Here is a 19838-nt window from a genome sequence, read left to right on the forward strand (position 1 = left end):
ATATAAATACCTTATTGCTCTCCAATATTTGTCAACACATAACAATGAACAGCACAACATAAGTAACATTAGCAGTAAGAGAGGGGGTGGAGACCTATTTTTACCTATTTTTAGCAGGAGAACTACTCCAGCTGCTTTACATGTAGCCACTAAAGACCATGTGCTTATGGGTTGGAGGGAACCCCACTCTTAATATCAGCCACCTTGAGGAATTCAATACTATGGAGAATCCCATTTACAGCGTGGTGTCAGGACAATCTTATGGAAGTTGTGTGCTTAAAATTTGAATCTTTGCTTATTTGAGACTACAAGCAAGATCCCAACTGGTGAGTTGGACACTTTACTTTAGTATTTTTATAATAATTGGTAATGTTATCACTCATAAGTTACACTTAAGTTCTCTATTTATTCTTTGTGCAAAGTGTTGCACAACATATGAGAATCATTTGTATTTTTTTTTTAAATACGCCTAATATACTAATTATATTTTTACAACAAAAAATATAAGTACATTTTACAGTTGATCTCTAAAACAAATTTTGTTGTATGTCTTACTTTACTCCAGCACACTTATATAGTAAAGGCTAAAGGCTTATCATTAACACACTTTATTTATGTTCATAGAACTTTGACCCCTGCAGAGGCTAGCTCTCATTGGTCAAGACTTGAGCCCTAGATCCAATCAGATTAAAGTTAGATAGAATATACCCCGTGATCTGTCACTGTAAGATCTGTCAACTGTATGGTGAGTTGTTGCTTTTTGTTCCTTTGTATGTTTCTGAAAATGTGGAGTACATATAACAATTGTTAGAGCTTATAAGTGTATACTAGGTCTTCATGAAAGTGTACTTATTCTTTTATCTTCAATTCCAGCAGGCAACATGAATAGAGTGTGGGCTATGTTCAGATCCTATCCATACATTACCAATGTGGTGGGCTATACAACCCTGTTTGCCACTGCAGACTTGATTCAGCAAAGCATGCTAGAAGGCACACATGGCCAAAGCACTCAGCTCAGTGTGGATATTTCTGAACAGGAGGCATCAGTCCCATCCAGACAGGAAGGAGCTGTGGCTCACCTCAAAGACTCTGAATGGAGCAAGCATTCAGCAGAAGAAAAGGATCAATCAGTAACTGTGACAAATGCTCCAATGCACAGTGTTGATTGGGGCCAGACGTTTCGCGTAGCATTGGTTGGGTTGTGTTTTCATTCCAACTTCAACTATCACTGGCTACGTGCTTTAGAGAAGAGGTTTCCTGGAGGAGGGGCCAAAAGAATATTTGTGAAAGTGTTTCTGGATCAGTTAGTTGCTGCTCCTGTAACAATAAGTGCCTTCTATATAGGTGAGTAAGGAAGTGTTTGTACAACACACAACATACCGCAAGAACACCTCATGGTTTTAAAAGGTGTACTGAAGAGTTGATGAAATGTTTTTTTTTTATTATTATTATTATTAATACAACTGGCCTCCCAAAACTGTCTGATCTGATGCTTAGACTTCTGACCAAAGGAATCAATAAATATAAACAAGATGCATAAATGTACTGCCTTTTTATTGTTGAGTATAAAATCTTTACATTTTCTAAAGGGTTGAGCACCTTAGAAGGGCGAGATGACCCCTTGGAAGACTGGAAAAATAAATTCTGGACTTCCTACAAGGTAAGTTTATTATACTATGGAGAACTCAACAGCAAACAGAAGAAAAAAATATATAAAACTCTTATGTGTTCTTAGACTTTTTTCTATCATGTATCCTTTTGTTTCTTTATTCAAATAAATTGAATTGCTTCTTTAATAGTCGGTTATTTTTATTAGTCAAAGTATAGACTTTACTATAACTATGGTAATGGTTGTATTCCACTGATCCTATATATCAGTGATACATCAGCATTCTATTTCAAATGGAGTTTTATTAATTAACCCATGTAATAATTTTATTTATACCACAGCAGTGTTCAATGTTTGATTATGATGTTGCTGTCAGAAGATATTGCTTAATTTTCTATAAAAGCATCGCTCTATAATGTACTCAACCTAATACGTTATCATTTCTATAGTAACAACTTATACAGGGACTCTCCACATAAATGGATTTTTAAAAACGTATAATCTTTTATATATATACTTTTGGAAGGTGTCTCTAATATCAGTGCTTGGTAAAAGTCAGAGGTAAAGCTGCTCCCTTAAGTTTCCTGACATGGGAAGTCTTCATGACAGTGAAACAGTGGTGGCTTGGCGGTTAAGGCTCTGGGTTACTGCTTGGAAGGGCGGCGGTTCAAGCCCCAGCACTGTCAAGCTGCCACTGTTGGGCCCTTGAGCAAGGCCCTTAACCCTCTCTGCTCCAGGGGTGCTGTACATGCTGGGGTATCCAAAGAAAATAATTTTGCTGTGCATTTGTATATGTGATCAATAAAGGCTCATTATTATGACAGAGGACTTACTTTTTCTGGTTTCTCAGTAACATAACAAGCTGCATTTTTGTTTTATTAACTTCAAGATAGAGAAAAAAGAGAGGGTGAGGGAATGGCTGTTTCTAGCTGCTGTAAAGTATAAGTGAGAGCAGGAACTAACTTGTGGATGTTCTATAACATGAACACAACTTTAAAAAAAGTATGACCTGTTGCTCTTAAATTAATACAAATTTTAATTGTTGGCAAATTGCTATGGTATAAGAGGAATAAAACACTTTGAGATGTGCTGTTTTTGGTAAACAGCCTCATCATCATCATCATCATCATCATCATCTGTGATTCATAATCTTTTATGTATCTGATCTTTAATTCTGTTTTGGCAGACTGGGGTTGTTTACTGGTCCATAATGCAGGTATGATAATGCTCATCCATCAATCCATCCAATCCAATCCAATTTACCCATTGATCCTCAAAGTTCAACTACAACCTCATATTTTCTGTTGTTTTCTTTCATCACAGGCGGTAAACTTTTCTCTGGTTCCCCCAATAGCACGCACAGTTTTCGTTGGAGGAATATCACTTGGCTGGACTGTCTTTCTGTGTCATTTTAGACAGCAGAAGAATGAGTCTCATTCCAGTTGCTCTACATAGCATCCAGTAATTATGTACCATAAAATGATAAAAATTTGTCTGCTGCTCTTCATTTTCTGTCAGCCTGCATCTCTTCAACCTAAAATGTTGGAATATATGTTAATTAAATAGGCTTATAAGTATATAAGTGTATTTTGCTGTTTTGTTCACTTTGTGAATGGAAAAAGCTGTCGGTAAGTGACACCAGACTCGAAAGCAGCTGATAAGAATATGAGTCGTCGCTGAACTTCAAAGAAATGGCCCGGTCATGTGACTATGCGGAAGGTGTGATCACTGCGTCAGCAGCTTCGAGCCGCGTCAACAGTTTTCCTGCGTTTCAGCACTTTTGATGGACATTTTGACTCCAAACACAAGTTGAGCTACATGTTATACAATATTATATATATATATATAAACGTGTGTATGTGTGTGTCTGGAGAGAGAGAGATGAAAAGCCATTGTACAGGTATAAAGAAGGACAGTGAATAAATACAACATAAACAGTGGCACGTATCTATACAATGCGTTCACCAGATTAATTACTTCCACATTTTGAAATACTTTTCCTATTTTTTGGAGATTATGTAGATAAAGGTAATCTGTAAGTATTACATTGTTGTTTACAGGGGTGGAAAATACTTTAGTAGTTTACTTAAATATTATTTTGAGGATATTTATAGCCTACTTATTTATAATGAAGCCCTAAGCGGCTATTCATTATTATTATTATTATTTATTTAGTTATTTTTTTATGATGAAGACTTAACGTACTCGTGATATCGACATAGCAAACGTTGTTTTCTCGTGATCACGACTTAAATTTTCAGTGTACTCGACATAACATGTGTTTATTTTTTCTGGAGACAGCAAAAACTTTATCGCAGTCAATACCGCAGCATTATAGATTAACCAGTTCGTTTTCACTTTGATCAGGGACTCGAGCTGAAACAGCTCTGTGTCGGTCAGTGATTAACAACTTCCACATTAGTGTCCAGCACTGAGAAGGGGACACCCCTCTCTCTTAATGTGGAGATCAAGTCCATCTCCACAGCGGGCAGTTATTACATTTATGATGGCGAAGACGCCGAGGTGCAGCAACACCAGTCTCATTCACATGGTGCGGGATTTTCTCGTGAGAAGACGGCTTTTTGTTAAGTGGAGATCACGAGGAAACAATTTGTCATGTCGAGATCTCGAGACAGTTAAGCTGTGATCAAGAGAAAACAAGAAAACCAAGAGCGTAACCATGGTATGGACATTGACGGGGTCCACTTAGTTGTCCATAGCCCAACTGTAATGTAAAGGAACGAAATGCTGTGCAACTTTCCTCACTTTCACTCGCATTTATAACAGTCTGTCACAACGTGAGGGTTCAAAACGAACTCGGCGGGAGGATATGCAAGTGAAGGTAACGTCAAAAACTGGAATCTGGAACTGACGTTAGCCTAGCCTACTTCGTGGGTGTGCAAATATTAAAAGTTAATTGGCGTTCCTAAGAACAAACCGAGCCATGGTATGATGCCTTCTATACTAAGCTAAGGTTACCTACTATTTAGGTATCTAGTTACTTACTGTCTGAAAAAAAAGCTCGTATGTTCTGCTGCACTTTTCTACGTTCGGCTGCTGTCTCCATTTCTTACAGACTGAGCTGCTGAACTATATCAACGAACTTGCGTTGAGTATGGGCGCAACCAAATGTACAATTGGAGGGGGCACACACTTATTTTCCTTAACAAACGGAAATATATTAAAAAGGAATAGACATAAATAAATAGAATAGATGAAGAAAAGACAGATCCGTTGGCATGGTTCATTAATTGGGGACATATAGAAAATATTTTGTACTGTATATTGGGGGGACACGACCCCCCCAAAGAATGCGTGGTTACGCCCATGAAGAAAACTACGACCGCTTAGGGCTTCACTATATTTAAAATATAGGGGGGCATGTTACTTAATTTCATCAGTTGATAACATTTACTTTGAGTGCATTTTGATATCCACATTTAATTGAGATTCTGACATTAATATGCACAATAAAAGATTCTGATATATTAGCTGTACTTTCACTCAGTATAATTTCTCAGGATATTTTCCACTCCTTGATGCCAGTAATATGTGATTTCAAATGATAAATACTATGTGCAAATTATAAATGTTAACCGTATCATATGAAATCAAAACTGCTATGAACCAAAGAGGTCTGCCTGAACGGGATCCAAAACATATACGCCGACATTTTCCCTCGCTGCTAGCGCTGTAGTTTTGACCAATGAGAAAAGAGCGTTGTGGACACGTGTTTTCACGGTATCCACCGTGTTCTCGCTGAACACTTTATCGCGAGACTACGCTACTTCCTTTTCCCTTTTCCCTCTGAGCCCAAGATGGTAGGTAGCAGCCTTGGCTGTTTTGAGACGTGTACTTTTAAAATCTATGTCCATCTTAATGTCTGTGTTGTCAGATTTTATGGAAAAGGACTTAATCGAGTCTCATAGATTTCCACGGACGTGTTTTTGTCCAGATTTTTGCTCATTTACAGTTATAACACCGTTATACAGTAATATATCGAGTCAGGCGGCCCTCTCTCATAGCTGTGGAAAAGCGTGTGTTGGTCTGTGGCTGTTTTTGTGTCCCATCAGTCCGACTCTAAGTGTTTGCTTCAAAATGTTTAAAACAAATTAACTAACAACTGAGTGAACACTAGGCTATAAGCACTACTTCGTTTAATTAAACAGTATACTTGAGTAATAGCCGGTTGCTAGTTAGCTAGCTCTCGCGGTGTGAACAGCACACACACACACACACACCATTAATATCTGTGTGTGTCGTTAGTGAATGTGAAGGCCGTACTGTATATTATCTAGTACAGAATGGCTGAAAATAGTTTGTTCGCTGTTCAAATATTTAATTGTCTTTCACTCATTTGACTAGCCATATTTCTGAAGTAGCTAGCTGGCTAATGTTAGCATAACTCATTGGCAAGAATGGCCAGTCGTGTTCACATGAAGTGAGTTGGGGCGAGCTGTTTTAATATTATTAAATATTACGAACACGCTGACTTCCAAAAGCACAATGTATATTACTGATAGTGCGAGTTGTTAAAAGATATCAGTGTTTAATAAGCTGGGCTGCTGTTTCTGCAGGGAGTTGACATCAGACACAACAAGGACCGCAAGGTTCACAGGACTGAGCCCAAGAGCCAGGACATCTACCTGAGGCTCCTGGTCAAAGTGAGTAACTTGGTGTTTGTTGTTTGTGGGTTGGTTTTTTTTTGTTTGTTTGTTTGTTTTTTTCCATTATCAGATTTTATATGTAAAATATTTATTGGTTTCTCCAGTAGTGCTTTCACATCTGTTAGTCCATTTGCTCAGTTCGGATCACAGTGCAGTTTATGCTTTCGGTTTGTTTGCCCATAAATAAACAAACCAAAAAGTTGGTCTGAAATCATGCTCGTAAAAGGTTAATGTATTAGTCAGAAATGCAATGAACCTTCAGTAATTGAGTTTGTCAGATCAGATATCCAAAATAAACTGCATTCTGCAGTTCTACAGCTCTGTCTTTTGGCTCAGTTTAGCAGCTTGCGTCTCCAGAAAATAATGCTGCCCATAACCCAAAACATGTAGCATGTTCGTGTGCTGCAGTTCAGTCAAATTACGATTGACGTGCTTTCTCGCTGCAGTCAAACCACACCAGATTTAGCTTTGATACAGACTGAGACAGGTCTTGGTCAGATTGTTTTGGCACAAGTGCTGTTTTCTCACCCACCTAAACAAACTGAACTGGGTGGGGACAACAACAGGGTTCTGTTCACGTGGATTAAATGTTGCATTTGTGAAAGCACTCCAGATCTTTATTTGGTAAGTTGACATGTTTAGCATGTTATGCACTACCACATTGTGACAGTGTTGTTTTATATATATATATATATATATATATATGTTCTGTAACAGTTGTACAGGTTCCTGGCTCGCCGTTCAGATGCTCCCTTCAACAAGGTCGTCCTTAAGAGACTCTTCATGAGCAAGACCAATCGGCCTCCTCTGGCTCTGTCCCGCCTGGTCAGTAACCCCACTGCATGTCAGAGATGTAATCCTGTTACTGCTGCATGATTTGGGCAAAATACTATGAACATTTGTCAGAATTGAATATAGCACTGACGAAGCAATCATGTCACTGTTTTTAATCATTTTGATTACACCAATGGCAGGTTTTTTTTTGTTTGTTTTTTGTTTTAAATATCAAATTACCGATAGAAAATGTATCAGAAACCTGACACTGATTAGGATTCTCACAAACAGGAGACTTCTACAATGTTGGTATTTCCAGTGTTGTAACAACAGGGTAAATATAATGATGCCAAGCCTTTTCCCCATGAGACCTGTATGTATGGACCACGGGGTTTTCCATAGTTAAATGAAACATGCACATGAGGCTCGTTTATGAGTTTTTATATTTTCACATTTGTGATGTGCTTATAAATTAGATTCTATTGCTTGGTATTGTATTTTTGTTGTTCCCGAATGACAGCATTGGGGATGTTGCTAGTGCAATGTTTTAATAGGGAAAAAAGGTCAGCAATCTAAAATGTAAACATCAGGTTTCACTTTTGGCTGCTTAAAAAAAAAAAAAAAAAGAGACTACAAGGTTCTCCTCTCACTCACAGTTTTCTGATGATATTAAGTGAGTCATTAATGAGAAATCCAACACTGAATTAGTGGACACAACAAAGCAATAGTTAAAGGATGCAATGCAGGTTTCAGCCCAAAGTTCTTTACTTGCAGCATCGCAGCCAATTAGAATATGCTGGTGTTTACTGCATGACTTTTTTTGGGGCGGGGTTTGGGGATGTCATTTTTATTATTGTAACACAATCAATAGATGTGAGAGTCTTCTGTGGAAAAGTAAGTACACCCTTGGCCTCAGAAGCTAGTATTTGACAGAAATAACTTCTTGTAGGTTATTTTGCATAGCATTTTGCATAATTGTCCACCAGGCTTGCTGCACTTTTTGACCGCTCTTCCATGCAATATTCTTTCAGTAGCACAATGTTTTGAGGGCTTTCTTGCATGTACTACCTGTTTGAAATACCCCTATTTCTTCTTTTTGAGCAATTCCTTGGTGGATTTGCGAGTGTGCGTAAGATAATTATCCTTTTGAAAGGTCCACTTTCGGTTCAACTTTTGGACAGATGACTTCACGTTATCTTCAAGCACTTTTTGATATGGTGCAGAATTCATAGTTGAATCAATGAATGCAAGCTGTCCAGTCCTTGAGGCAGTGAAGCAACCCCAAACCATAACATTTCCTCCACTGTGCTTCACAGTTGGTATGAGGTGTGTCTCTTGCAAAGCTGTCTTTGGTCTGCACCAAACATGGTTGCTGTTACTTTACCTATATGCTCATTGGCAAACTCTACTCTTGCAAAGGCTTTTTCCTGGCACGCCTCCCATGTAGGTCAAATTTGTGCAATCTCTTTCTGATTGTAGAAGCATGCACTATGACACCAAAAGCTGCAAGACTTACTAGCAGATCCTGTGATGGAGTTTTGGGGTTCCTAGAGGGGTGTTTTTTTTTGTTTGTTTTGTTTTTTTTTTGCGCTTTTGCTTGAGACAGTCTGCTCTTGGTCTGAATTTGCTGGGACGGTCAGTCCTGGACAAATTGGCAGTCATTTGAAATCTGCGCTGTTGTAGATGATTTTCCTTACAGTAGAATTATGTATTTGGAGATCTTTTTAAATCCCTTGCCAGCCTGATCCACAACCTTTTTTCTGAAGTCCTTACAGAACTCTTTAGATCGCGTAACGATGACACCACACATCTCAATAACAAAGGGGACACTAGATATGAGAGGGGTATAAATAAGACAGGTTCCACCTGCACTCCCTAAACAGCATCTAATTGCTGGCACCTGATTCTAATTTTATGGATTTAAAATTGTGGTAAATGCAGGGGTGTACTTACTTTTTCCATGTGACTGGTCTTTTTTGTGTGTTAATTTACATTCTGAAAATTACTGCAAAATGTTAGTTTTATGTGTCATTTGATAGTGTATCAACTTTGTTAATGGGCACTGTTTCAAAGGATCAAATGTTTTTTTCCAAATATGTCAAAGCCAACAATTTCCATGGGGAGCACTTATTTTTTTCCACACGACTGTATGTTTTTACAAACCATGGTTGAAAAGTGGAAACTTATTTACACCAACAGGTTTCTGTCATATGCCAGTTTATGTTGAAGCAAAATACTCTAATTTTAAAAAGTTCAGCTGGTAGTTTGTAAGGTTTAAGTAGAATTGATGGATGAGGAGTGGTTTAAGCCTGTTTGTTCTCAAATTCTAAGCATTTTTCCCAAATCCATGAAAATCCAAATGAGTTATTGGTGTTCAAGGTCATCATATTAGTGATTTAAAGTAGACTGGTACTTTGGGGTACACTGCTTCCATTGCGCATTTGAAATGTTTAGCTTTTTCGGAAAAATCAAGAATTTATTTTTCTACTATGCCTTGTACTCAGATCCGTAAAATGAAGCTTCAGGGACGTGAAAACAAGATTGCTGTTGTTGTGGGAACCATTACTGATGATGTCAGGATTCAGAACATCCCCAAACTGAAGGTGAGTGTAAATGACGTTATGTGGTTTTGTTCTCAACTGTGCACTTTGTATCACTGAAATGGTTCATTTAGTGGGACCTGGTACCGAGTCTGTTTGTTGATTTGTGTATTTATCTGTTTCTGAAGGGTGATGTTGATTGGTGTACTTTTCTGCCACTGTGTTAGGCATCTAAATACTCTTGATTGCTACCAAAAAAGAAGAAATGCCAAATTTCCTCTTTTGTTGTTGTTGTTTTTTTGTTTGTTTGTTTTTTTTGTATTATTTATTTATTTATTTTAAAGATGCCCAAATTGAATATTTGAAAATATGTATTCATTCCCATTCCTGGTTGCCTCAAAAATATTTTTGTTGCATTTTTACTACTTGGAATGTACATGGGCCAAATTATGGATGTCTCTTGGGGTTGAAACAAAATGAGTGGAGGTGTAGTTTTAGGGCATGTCTCGTTATCCAGTCTGCTATGGGTAATGGTAATGTAGGCACTATTTAGAGTGCATCTAGAGAACTGGTTAAACCTCCCATATTCTATACTAATTCTGGAAATGTTTAACAAGCAAAACACTTTGATTTATACAATTATTTTTTAAAACAATGATTATTCAAGGGAATCACTGTTCTTGTCAATGTATTACCTCAAGTTTGTGCATTTTTAATTTCCCATAATTAATTATTGTTACTTTAGTTGCATTGTAATTCTATGACTTTGTCATGTTCAGTATGTCTGTTAGGCTTTCTTTGCTTTAGTATGTTGGTTATTTAGTTGGTTATTCGGTGCTGTTTAGCGCATGTAATTGTCACAGAAGTGCTTACTCTGTCACTTTTGTTCAGGTGTGTGCTTTGAGGGTGACCGCAGGAGCTCGTAGGAGGATCCTGAAGGCTGGTGGCCAGGTCATGACCTTTGATCAGCTAGCTGTAACTACCCCCAAAGGACAGGGCACAGTGCTACTGTCAGGTAAGTAATGATAAGTTTAGACAGGAGGGCACACTTGATTTTCACATCAAGCGTCTTGCACATTACAAAATCACATTTCAGAGTAACTACACAGGTGTGTCTGCGTATTCCAGGCAAAAATGTATCGTCACAAAGTAGAACAAGCGATCTTAATGTAATAATTCATTTGACTATGATTATGCCCAATAAAGGCCCTTTCACACTGAGCGCGACACGAATCGCAGATGAACGGTGCTTTCACACCGAACGTGAAACGACTGATCGCCTTCAGTTAATTCACGCCTGCACGATAATCGTCACTGAGAGAAACTGCATCTTACACCTGCGCACTAGGTGGTGCTACCAAATATTCAGCTGATCAGCCTGTCGTCTTTGACCACTAAAGGAGGAATCATCGCTTTTCAAACTGTTAAAAGTTAGTTTCTGTGCTGCTTCTTATTTTGTGTAGATTCTACCCAGAAATGGAGGCAGAAAGTTTAGGGTTTTTTTCAACAGCACCATCAAGCTGTTTTAGTATGAATGAAGTAATGTGAAATACAATGCAATAACACTAGTGGGGGGGAAAAAAACAGAGTTTAATGCCCAAGACCAGCCTGCTTTTTTTTTTCGCGGTGGAAGAACTTTGATAAATGAAGTGACAGTTCAGTTCGTACTATCCCGTTCTATTTATTACTGACGCTTCAAAAAGAATATAAAGATAAATAACAAATGACATACTGAGTATTGTTTTCTGCTACAAAAAATCAGTGTAACATTATGAAGAAACATTTGCTTGCATTCAAACAAATATGAAGTATTTCAGTAAGAAATATAATTTTGGCAGCTACCTCCCACTATGGCATGAGACGACGGTTTGTCCCATAAGTAACTGATGCGCACCATTTTATCGGCAAAAAGCCAATTTTATGGAAACAGGCGGAAGACAGCAAATATCGCCAACTCTTTTATTTATCTATTATTTTACACACACTTTCACTTTGTCGATAACAGAAAAGTTCAAAAAGTGGGTGGAAACTTGGCAAATGATCACACTAACTCAGTGTCCATGCTCTTCTTTCTTCCAGAATATTCTTCTTCAGTGTTTACACTGGTTTTCAAAACAGCTTTCTGTGCTATAGTATGACCAATCTCGCCCCTATGTGCAACAGCAGCCTGATCTAAAGCTTAAATCTAATTGGACGGCCAGTTTCGGAAAAAATCGACAGGCTTGAGAAAAAAAATTCTTTGTTGCTCTGCGTATGATCGTGCCCCACGTGAACAGCTCCATAGGGATCTATTGTTTTGATTCAAGAGCGTCATCTCATCAAACATTTGCATTTCTTAATCATGCTCAGTGTGAAAGCACCTTAATACGGAAATTATTGCAATATAAATATTTGGATATTGCAATTTAATACTTATCGATTGCTGTTTTACATAAAGGCAGTGTGCAGTCCTGTAACCAGCAGAAACCACTAACAAAAACAGGAGCAGGTGGCTTTGCTACTGTATACACGACAGCTGTGAGATTCTCCCCCAGTTATTGTACCCCGTTTGCTTACTGCTGGCTTTAGTTTAGGTGGTTCACACGGCTCAAAAGAGTGGAACATCCCATAATCTGAGTTTAATCAGACGTAAAACAAATGTTGCTCGATTTTGATGTGAAAGTCAGATATCCTGTGAGATTTCTTTTTGCTGTCCAGACTACAGACAAATCTTTCCTGCTCAGTCGGAGCAGGAATCGGATGTTACTGTCTTTTAAGCTGCCGGTCTGAACATTTTTGAGTTTAAACAACTCTGTACACGCGAGCGTGCTGTAGATTTTGTGTGCAGTTGACTTGCCAAATTGACACATGAAAAATTACCTTAAGACGATGCTTTTTGTGAAATCCCAGCTTAAAGAGAGGGTTCTTGAACTCTAATTACTGTTGTCATGGTTTGTTTCTAAAGGACCTCGCAAGGCCAGGGAGGTGTATAGGCACTTTGGGAAAGCCCCTGGAACTCCCCACAGCCACACCAAGTAAGAACATGCCTCACTTAGACTTTACAGATTTAACAAAACAAAAGTTTATACACTTCAGTTAAAATGTTGAAATTAACTATCTTGTGCAGTAATACTTACATTTGTATTCCCTAATGTCTGAATTAGGTTTGTAAGAATATCGCAATAAAACTACAGTTGAGCGTGCTTATTTTTTCCCACAATTTTGGGAAAATTTTTGCAATAGTAGTGTAGTGGTCGAGCTGTTCCTGATGTCTTGGCCTCTGGAGCACATCAACATTTATACATCAACACATTACAAGGCAGTGAGACTGAAAGTTTATTGCTTTTGAATGATTTTTAATTGGATTGCTCTTCCCACAGGCCCTACATTCGTTCCAAAGGCAGGAAGTTTGAGCGTGCTCGTGGTCGCCGAGCCAGCTGTGGCTACAAGAACTAAAGCTGTCTCTTTGTTTTGTATTCATCATTATAATGCAAATAAAGATGGGCTTTTCAACCCCAGGAGCTTCTGTGATATTTCATTTTATACCGATCAATATGAAGTCAGATTGAATCATCTGTTAAACTGTCTTTTTATGAGTCTTATTATTCATGTTCTCTTCACCCCAGATTATCATGTGGTCAGATTTACTGGAGATGATGGGTTGGTTCATTGTAATATCTCTTTATATGCAACATTTAACCGCTCATGAGTAAAATTGCTCCATGTTTATAGGCCAATAAAGGAGCAGTGCATACATTTGCACCTTTATTTTTTAATTACATTTTATTGAAAGCAATTAAAGTAGATTATGCAATAATTTGCTAAAGTGTTCATGCCCTTGCAGAAATTTGTATTGCGTTTTGCAAGATGTTGAATCACGTAGCTCTTACATCATGCATTGCCACATTAAATGGAAAATGTTGAGACGTGGTTGGTATTTAAATTTTTTTAAAGTCTTTTTTTCTTTTAAATGTTATTGCCATACAGTATCTGTACTGCACCAAGTTTCAGTATTAATGTAAAAAGCAGCTGAACTAGCGTCAGTGGAAACTGCGCTCGGTGTGAAGCAGCTGTGGCTATTTTGATAAGCTGTTTTCAGTTTGATTGGCTATGGAAATGCAGTAGTGGCTGGGGGCAATGTCTTTTTCCAAAACACTGAGCATGTGCTATTTCTGAAATGCTCCCCAAGGTGCACTTCATTTAACCTTCTATAAATAAGCATGGTCTCATATTTACTGATGACTTTCCAAGCTATTATGTGCAAAGTTGTAATTGAGTGAAAAGCTAAATTAGTTATTGTGTAGCGTCACAGTGGCATTTGTAATGAAATGTCCAAATGTACTCCTCAGGTTATACATTGGGAAAGTTTATATGCATGCTGTATGTACAGTATATTAGACTAAATCTGGGGTTTTCCTTTTTCTTTTTTTTTTTTTGTTTCATATTATTTATTTCTTGTCCACTTGGCACAGTTATGTGATCGTGCCGAAATACACTCAGTCCTGTTGGGAAAGAATAAGCTGATAAATCTTCTCATGTAAACTACTGTCTTCTCTAGCCGATTATAATCATCTGTAATTTCTCAGTGGCTTCTTTCAAATTGTTCTCTATTAGAAATGATTCTCTTACTGCTTACTTGGATTGATTTTTTTGTCCCCCCCTTGATAAAAAAATGTCAAATGATTTACATATTTAATGAATCATATTACTGATTAAGATTACAACTTATACCATTTCAAATATTGTTTGAAATGATTAGTATTGAGTCTCCTAATGATGCTTTTGCAGTCAATTCCTTCACTGATAAACCATACGTTGTTTTATTGTAATGCAGTAAAAAAAAAAAATTCCTTGTGCAATAATTAACATAAACTATATGCATGATGCATGTTCTTATTTTTCTGAAAACACTAAATGTACGTAAATGAAAATCCTCAGCAATGCCACTCATCTCTTTCAGAGGAAAATATGTCATCAGTAAATATTTCAAACAACTTCAAGAAAACTTTGGGGGAAATTTTATTGTGGGCCATTTCAGTTACTTTTTACAGAATTCATATTTATTGTAAAGAACTTTGCTCGTTTTTATTCCTTCCTTATTATTTGGTTAAAGAGGTGACGTAGCTGAACAAGATGTTTTTAAATGTTTATGCAAGAACATGTTTAACATTGTGGTCCAGAAAATCTTTACGGTTTTATTTCAATATGTCATGATAGAATATATGTAGATGGAGTATAGGAAACAATATTCAGAAGCAAACGTGTATAGAAGGCAACGTTTTATTTAAAAAACAAATAAATAAATAAAATTGTGAATGCAGCCTAAAATGATTGTGTAACAGGAATCTTAACACGTTTACTAAACCATATTGATATTACAGATTTTACCAAGCATTATTTACCTGAAGATTTAGTTTGGATCAGGTCTGTTCTGAATGCCTCAAACATACATTTGGTGTTGCAGACTTGGTGTACTCATGGTAGCAGGATTACCCTGAAGCCCTGAACCAAAGTGCTTGCTGAAGAATGTACACTTTGCAAAGCAGAATGATTTTTGCCGTGAATAACAAATTGTAACCACTTTAATGTACAATTATTTTTATTTCTTTCTTTTAAAAATATATATATATTCTCTATTTTTGTTTTAAGGTGCTTAGAGCCTTTGTGGATGTTTTTTTTTTCCTCATGAAGAACTGGATGATCACATGACTTGCATGGGCTTTTACACACATAGACCACAGAAATGCAGCAGTTCCCAAGACTAAGGGTGAGAACCAGCGCTTCAATCTATCAAAACAAAACCTACTCCTGCGTTGTTTCGTCAGTGTTTTACTGAAGTGGTTTCGCAGAGTGTTAGAAACTAAATTGGCTTTGATGATAATGAGCATACGCAACGTGTTGATGAGTGTCTGTTGTGTAGGAATTCTTCTGTAAGATGCGTTTTCTGGAAGAGTCTCCATTCAGTGTTACACTGTGGTTTTACTTACAGTATTCTCCAGAGTTCAGAATTCAGTTTTGTAATTGTCATGTATTGTGGAGCCAGTATTTTTCATTCTTGGTTGTTGCTATAAAGGTTTATAAAGATCTTATGAAATGAGGTTTGGTTTTTTTTTTTTACGTTTTAAATTCTGGTACAAATTCTACTTGAGATCCGAAACAAATCACTGATTCTAGGTACATCTAGGCCTCAGCTTTACTTGTTTTACTGAAGCATTTTGTAAATGATGCAGAATAATGAGGTCACTTTTGGTAAGTGCTTCATAAATCTGCTGAGCAACCTGGAAAATCATATCTCAGCTTCCACAAATGAACAGTAAGCATCTACTTCTTATCTACTGGTCTAACACCAGTTGCATACACTGACTCATTGCTGTAATGGAGTAACAGAAAGTAGCGAACTGACTGCTGATGAGTACTTAAACTTGACATGATTAATTGCACCCTTAGAAAAATAAATAGGGGGGAGGGGTGGACTAATATCTCCTCGAATAGTTAAGGGTTCCTAACTTCCTCAATGGTTCTACTTGGAAGCTTCTTTGAAAGGGAAACACTTGTACATTTAAGCTTTCTCCCATAATGACAAACTGAAAAAAAAAGGATTCTAAATCAAAGAAAACATTCTTTTTTTGATTGATTTTGCAGTGTGTGACGATTACATACAATCAGATCCAGAAATATTTAGATTCGATAAAGTTATTGTTATTTCAACTGTCTACCACAGTATATTGAATACAGATACAGAGAATTGTTTGCGTGTGTGGCACAAAAACTTCTACATATGATGTTATTTCTTTGTAAACGCACACGGAGTCATCTATCCCACTCATGATGAACTCATTTTAACACATCTGGTGTTATGCATATAATTGCACGTCCATCACAACCTTGCATCAGCTTCCCGATCCAGCCATGAGAATGAGTATGTATATATATATATATATATATATATATATATATATATATATATATATATATATATATATACACATAAACTAAGCATGAAACATTTTTGAAGATGTTTTGATAAAAAGTATTAATCTCCCTTAGGTATGGAGACTTTTGAGACACTCTGTATATTCATTATGTTTTATGTTTTTTATGTGCACAGTAAATGATGTTACATCAATTTCAGTGGAAATTTGTACATGAATGTATTGTTGTGTTATATTTTTGATTTTTGTTCTGTGAGTTTACAAAATGCTCTGTATGGTCTTTTAGAATTTGTGCTACGCAACAAATTTTCCTTTGAGAGACAGTAAAGGATTTAATTAAAGGAAGTTGGTTTTTAGGTGGAAAAACCTCTTTTGTACATAGGGCATAATGCAATGCCACCATCTGTATCTGTTTCTGTATCTGTTTAGTGCTGACATTTTATATTAATCTCTGCATTTGTATTTTGGTTTAGACCCGAAATGGACTGGTTGATTTATTTATTTATTTATTTATTGGTATGCACCCAGAAACATTGGGGGAAATTATTGGGCTTTAAACTTTTTTGTAATTCCACTTGTGCAGTTATCATTGTTTGTACCTGCCTGCAATATTTTCTAGTGGGTATTACTTCCCAAAACAAAATACAATTAATTAATTAATTAATTAGTTAGTTAGTTAGTTTGTTAGTTAGTTGGTTAATAATATTGATAATAATAATAATATGTAGCCTAATTTAAAGCATCATGCAGCACCACACATTCATGTTAATGAATGTCCCATTCATACCTGCATGAAAGAAAGAAAAATAAATAAATAAACAAATACTGTTTGTATAACATCCCCAGTAAATATGATATTTATGAGAGCAAGTAACCAGTAATGGCATGAACCATTAATGTTGTTAACAGTTATTGGCAAATTGAAATGATAAACTCTGTATAAACGCTGACATCCTAACAGCAAACTGTTCATGAGCATAAATAAGCAGCATGTTAGAAATCCCTCTATTCATTAAGAAAGCACAAAGAGAGGACTAAGTTAGCAGGTGTGCAAAAATGGGGAATAGCAAGAACTTGATGAATTCACATCTTGTGAGATTATAAAATAATTCCATTCCAGTGCTGCGATTGTTCCAGCAAACCACTGCTAGCTGAACCTCTAATCAGACCGTACAAAAATCATTTGCATCCCTGCATTTAGTATTGTATACACCGCATTTGCAAGAATATTATAACTGAGTGTTATGATGTTTGCTGAAGTGAGCAGTCACACAGCAAGTATCTGAGACCATTACTTTATGGAGGAAACCATAAAATCTCATACAGTCTTTGGTCCTCGCTCAACTCCTCAACTCTGTGTGCAGGTTATCAGTGAGGGCAAGTGCAAAAGCATGATGATTATTAATGTTTATGAGAGCAAGCTGCATGTTATAAATACAACGTGGTGGCTTGTCTTTTGTTGTTTAGAATGGGGACACACGTCAGGAAATGAAGCCTCACGCATGAAAGATAACAGAGCATGAGCCTCATCAAGAGTGTGCAGTCTGTGGGTGTATGTGGTTTTCCACATTTTCTGTACCTCAGCTTACAGATGACAGCGGGCCCACTGACTGTGAGCCCAAATATCTTACATGGTGGAATCAAGCATGCTTTCTGTCTGAATTTAAAATCATTATTACATTCATATTGGTGATTTTGTTTACACTTGCTATTTAAACACGTTGTTTTTGGTGTTTTTAAAAAATATATATTTACAATGTGTACAGACCTATTTTTATGTGAAAGGCTTCAAAACAAAAACAACAACCTCGACAGTCAAAGCTTGCTATGAAATGTCCTAAAACCTACATGGTATATATACAGTATTTTCAGTAGTTGGGAAGGATTATATACTATATACACTACAAATATGTAGGCCAGAACAGTCCAAAAAATAAATGAAAGGAGGATATGCAAAAAAAAAAAAGACCAAGAAGTGGGTGTTGAAGGTGGCAGGTTTCTGTAAGCAAGAAGGGAATGAATGAAGTTGCTTTCAAAAAATCTTACCACTTCATTTGATTAATGTTAATATTTTCCAACTGTTATGCTCTATTTCCACATGAGGGTCTTTATCACTGTCTCTGTCTATTCAAATATGCTGGTCCTCATAGCATGTAGGAAAGACCCCATCAGAGCTATTGCTCACACTCGCCCCCTCTCTCAAGGCTACACGTGTTCCACGCACAACATGGCGGCTTATCTTATCTTATATATACTTTATACTGCGGGTGTGTGGGTGTGTGGTCATTCCTTTCTACTTTTTCTTCCCACTTAATCTTTTCTCACAAAACAGCATTGTGAAAAATGAAAGATTTTAGTCTGAATTTCTGCAGTTTAATACTACCTTTTATTGTATTCTTAAATATTTACAGTAGACATGCGAGGACTTCTTTCTATTAATGAATCATTTATCAATAATAATTCATTTACAAAGTATACTACTATCTATAAACAAATCAGTTACTTCACCATAGTTCTCATGGTAATGACGTATGTCCTGCAAAGCAACAGCTGCTTCAGGGATAAATGTGTGTACGAATAATAATAGTTATTATTAATTTTTAATTAATGTTAATGAATTAAGAATATTTATTTATTGAATTTAAGCAAAGATAGTAACAGTACTACAGGGGATCGGATTTGACATATTCACAGCTAATAAGTGTGTATGTACTGTAAGTAATGCTTTCAGTAGTTATTTGGCAACATGAGCACTTTATCAGTGCTTAACTTTATATTCTAGTGTATGTACCTTATATTAAAGTGGTTACTGGTTTCTGCTTAATAACTACTGTTTATGGAAATGTTCAGTCAGCTCCAGAATTTTTGGCACCCTTGGTAAAGATGTGTAAAATATTATATTATAAAAATACATTTGTGTTTAATTGGCTTACTGTTGCTTTAAGTAAATTTATTTTAATAATTTTTTTTTAAATAACAAAAATGTATTTTTTTAAACAAAATGGTATGTGTCACAATTATTGGTACCACTACATTTAGTATTTTGTGCAACCTTCTTTTGTCAACAAAACAGCACTGAGCTTTCTTCTGTAATTCCTGATAATTAGATCTATTAGATAGAGTAAAGAATACAGAGTGAGGAATATGAGAGCACTCCTCAATACAGTATCTCACCAGATCCTCCAGCGTCATAGCTCATCTCTCTCGTCTATTCAGCTGGTGAGCTTCTGTGTCATTTCTGTGTCCATTTGGATATATGCTTTAGATCATTGCCCTAGAAAAATTACCCAGTTTTAGCTTAGAAACAGTTATTGCTAAGGAGAAAAGGGTATCCACT

General features: G+C 36.6%; 2 protein-coding genes across 2 annotated transcripts; both read left to right on the top strand.

Moving 5' to 3' along the window:
• The first annotated feature begins 494 nt into the window (after window positions 1-494).
• Window positions 495-3574, top strand: si:ch211-120k19.1 (uncharacterized protein LOC563199 homolog). Its single transcript, XM_053629942.1, has 4 exons — window positions 495-1344; window positions 1590-1660; window positions 2796-2825; window positions 2933-3574. The coding sequence occupies exons 1-4, from the start codon at window positions 882-884 to the stop codon at window positions 3062-3064; spliced, it is 696 nt and encodes a 231-aa protein (XP_053485917.1). The 5' UTR covers window positions 495-881; the 3' UTR covers window positions 3065-3574.
• Window positions 3575-5370: 1796 nt separating this feature from the next.
• Window positions 5371-13087, top strand: rpl18 (ribosomal protein L18). The gene is made up of 7 exons (XM_053629954.1): window positions 5371-5430; window positions 6187-6273; window positions 6994-7101; window positions 9555-9653; window positions 10482-10605; window positions 12535-12604; window positions 12950-13087. The coding sequence occupies exons 1-7, from the start codon at window positions 5428-5430 to the stop codon at window positions 13023-13025; spliced, it is 567 nt and encodes a 188-aa protein (XP_053485929.1). The 5' UTR covers window positions 5371-5427; the 3' UTR covers window positions 13026-13087.
• Window positions 13088-19838: the final 6751 nt, after the last annotated feature.

This window comes from Ictalurus furcatus, chromosome 1 (genome assembly GCF_023375685.1).
Source record: "Ictalurus furcatus strain D&B chromosome 1, Billie_1.0, whole genome shotgun sequence".
Classification (NCBI taxonomy): Eukaryota; Metazoa; Chordata; class Actinopteri; order Siluriformes; family Ictaluridae; genus Ictalurus; species Ictalurus furcatus.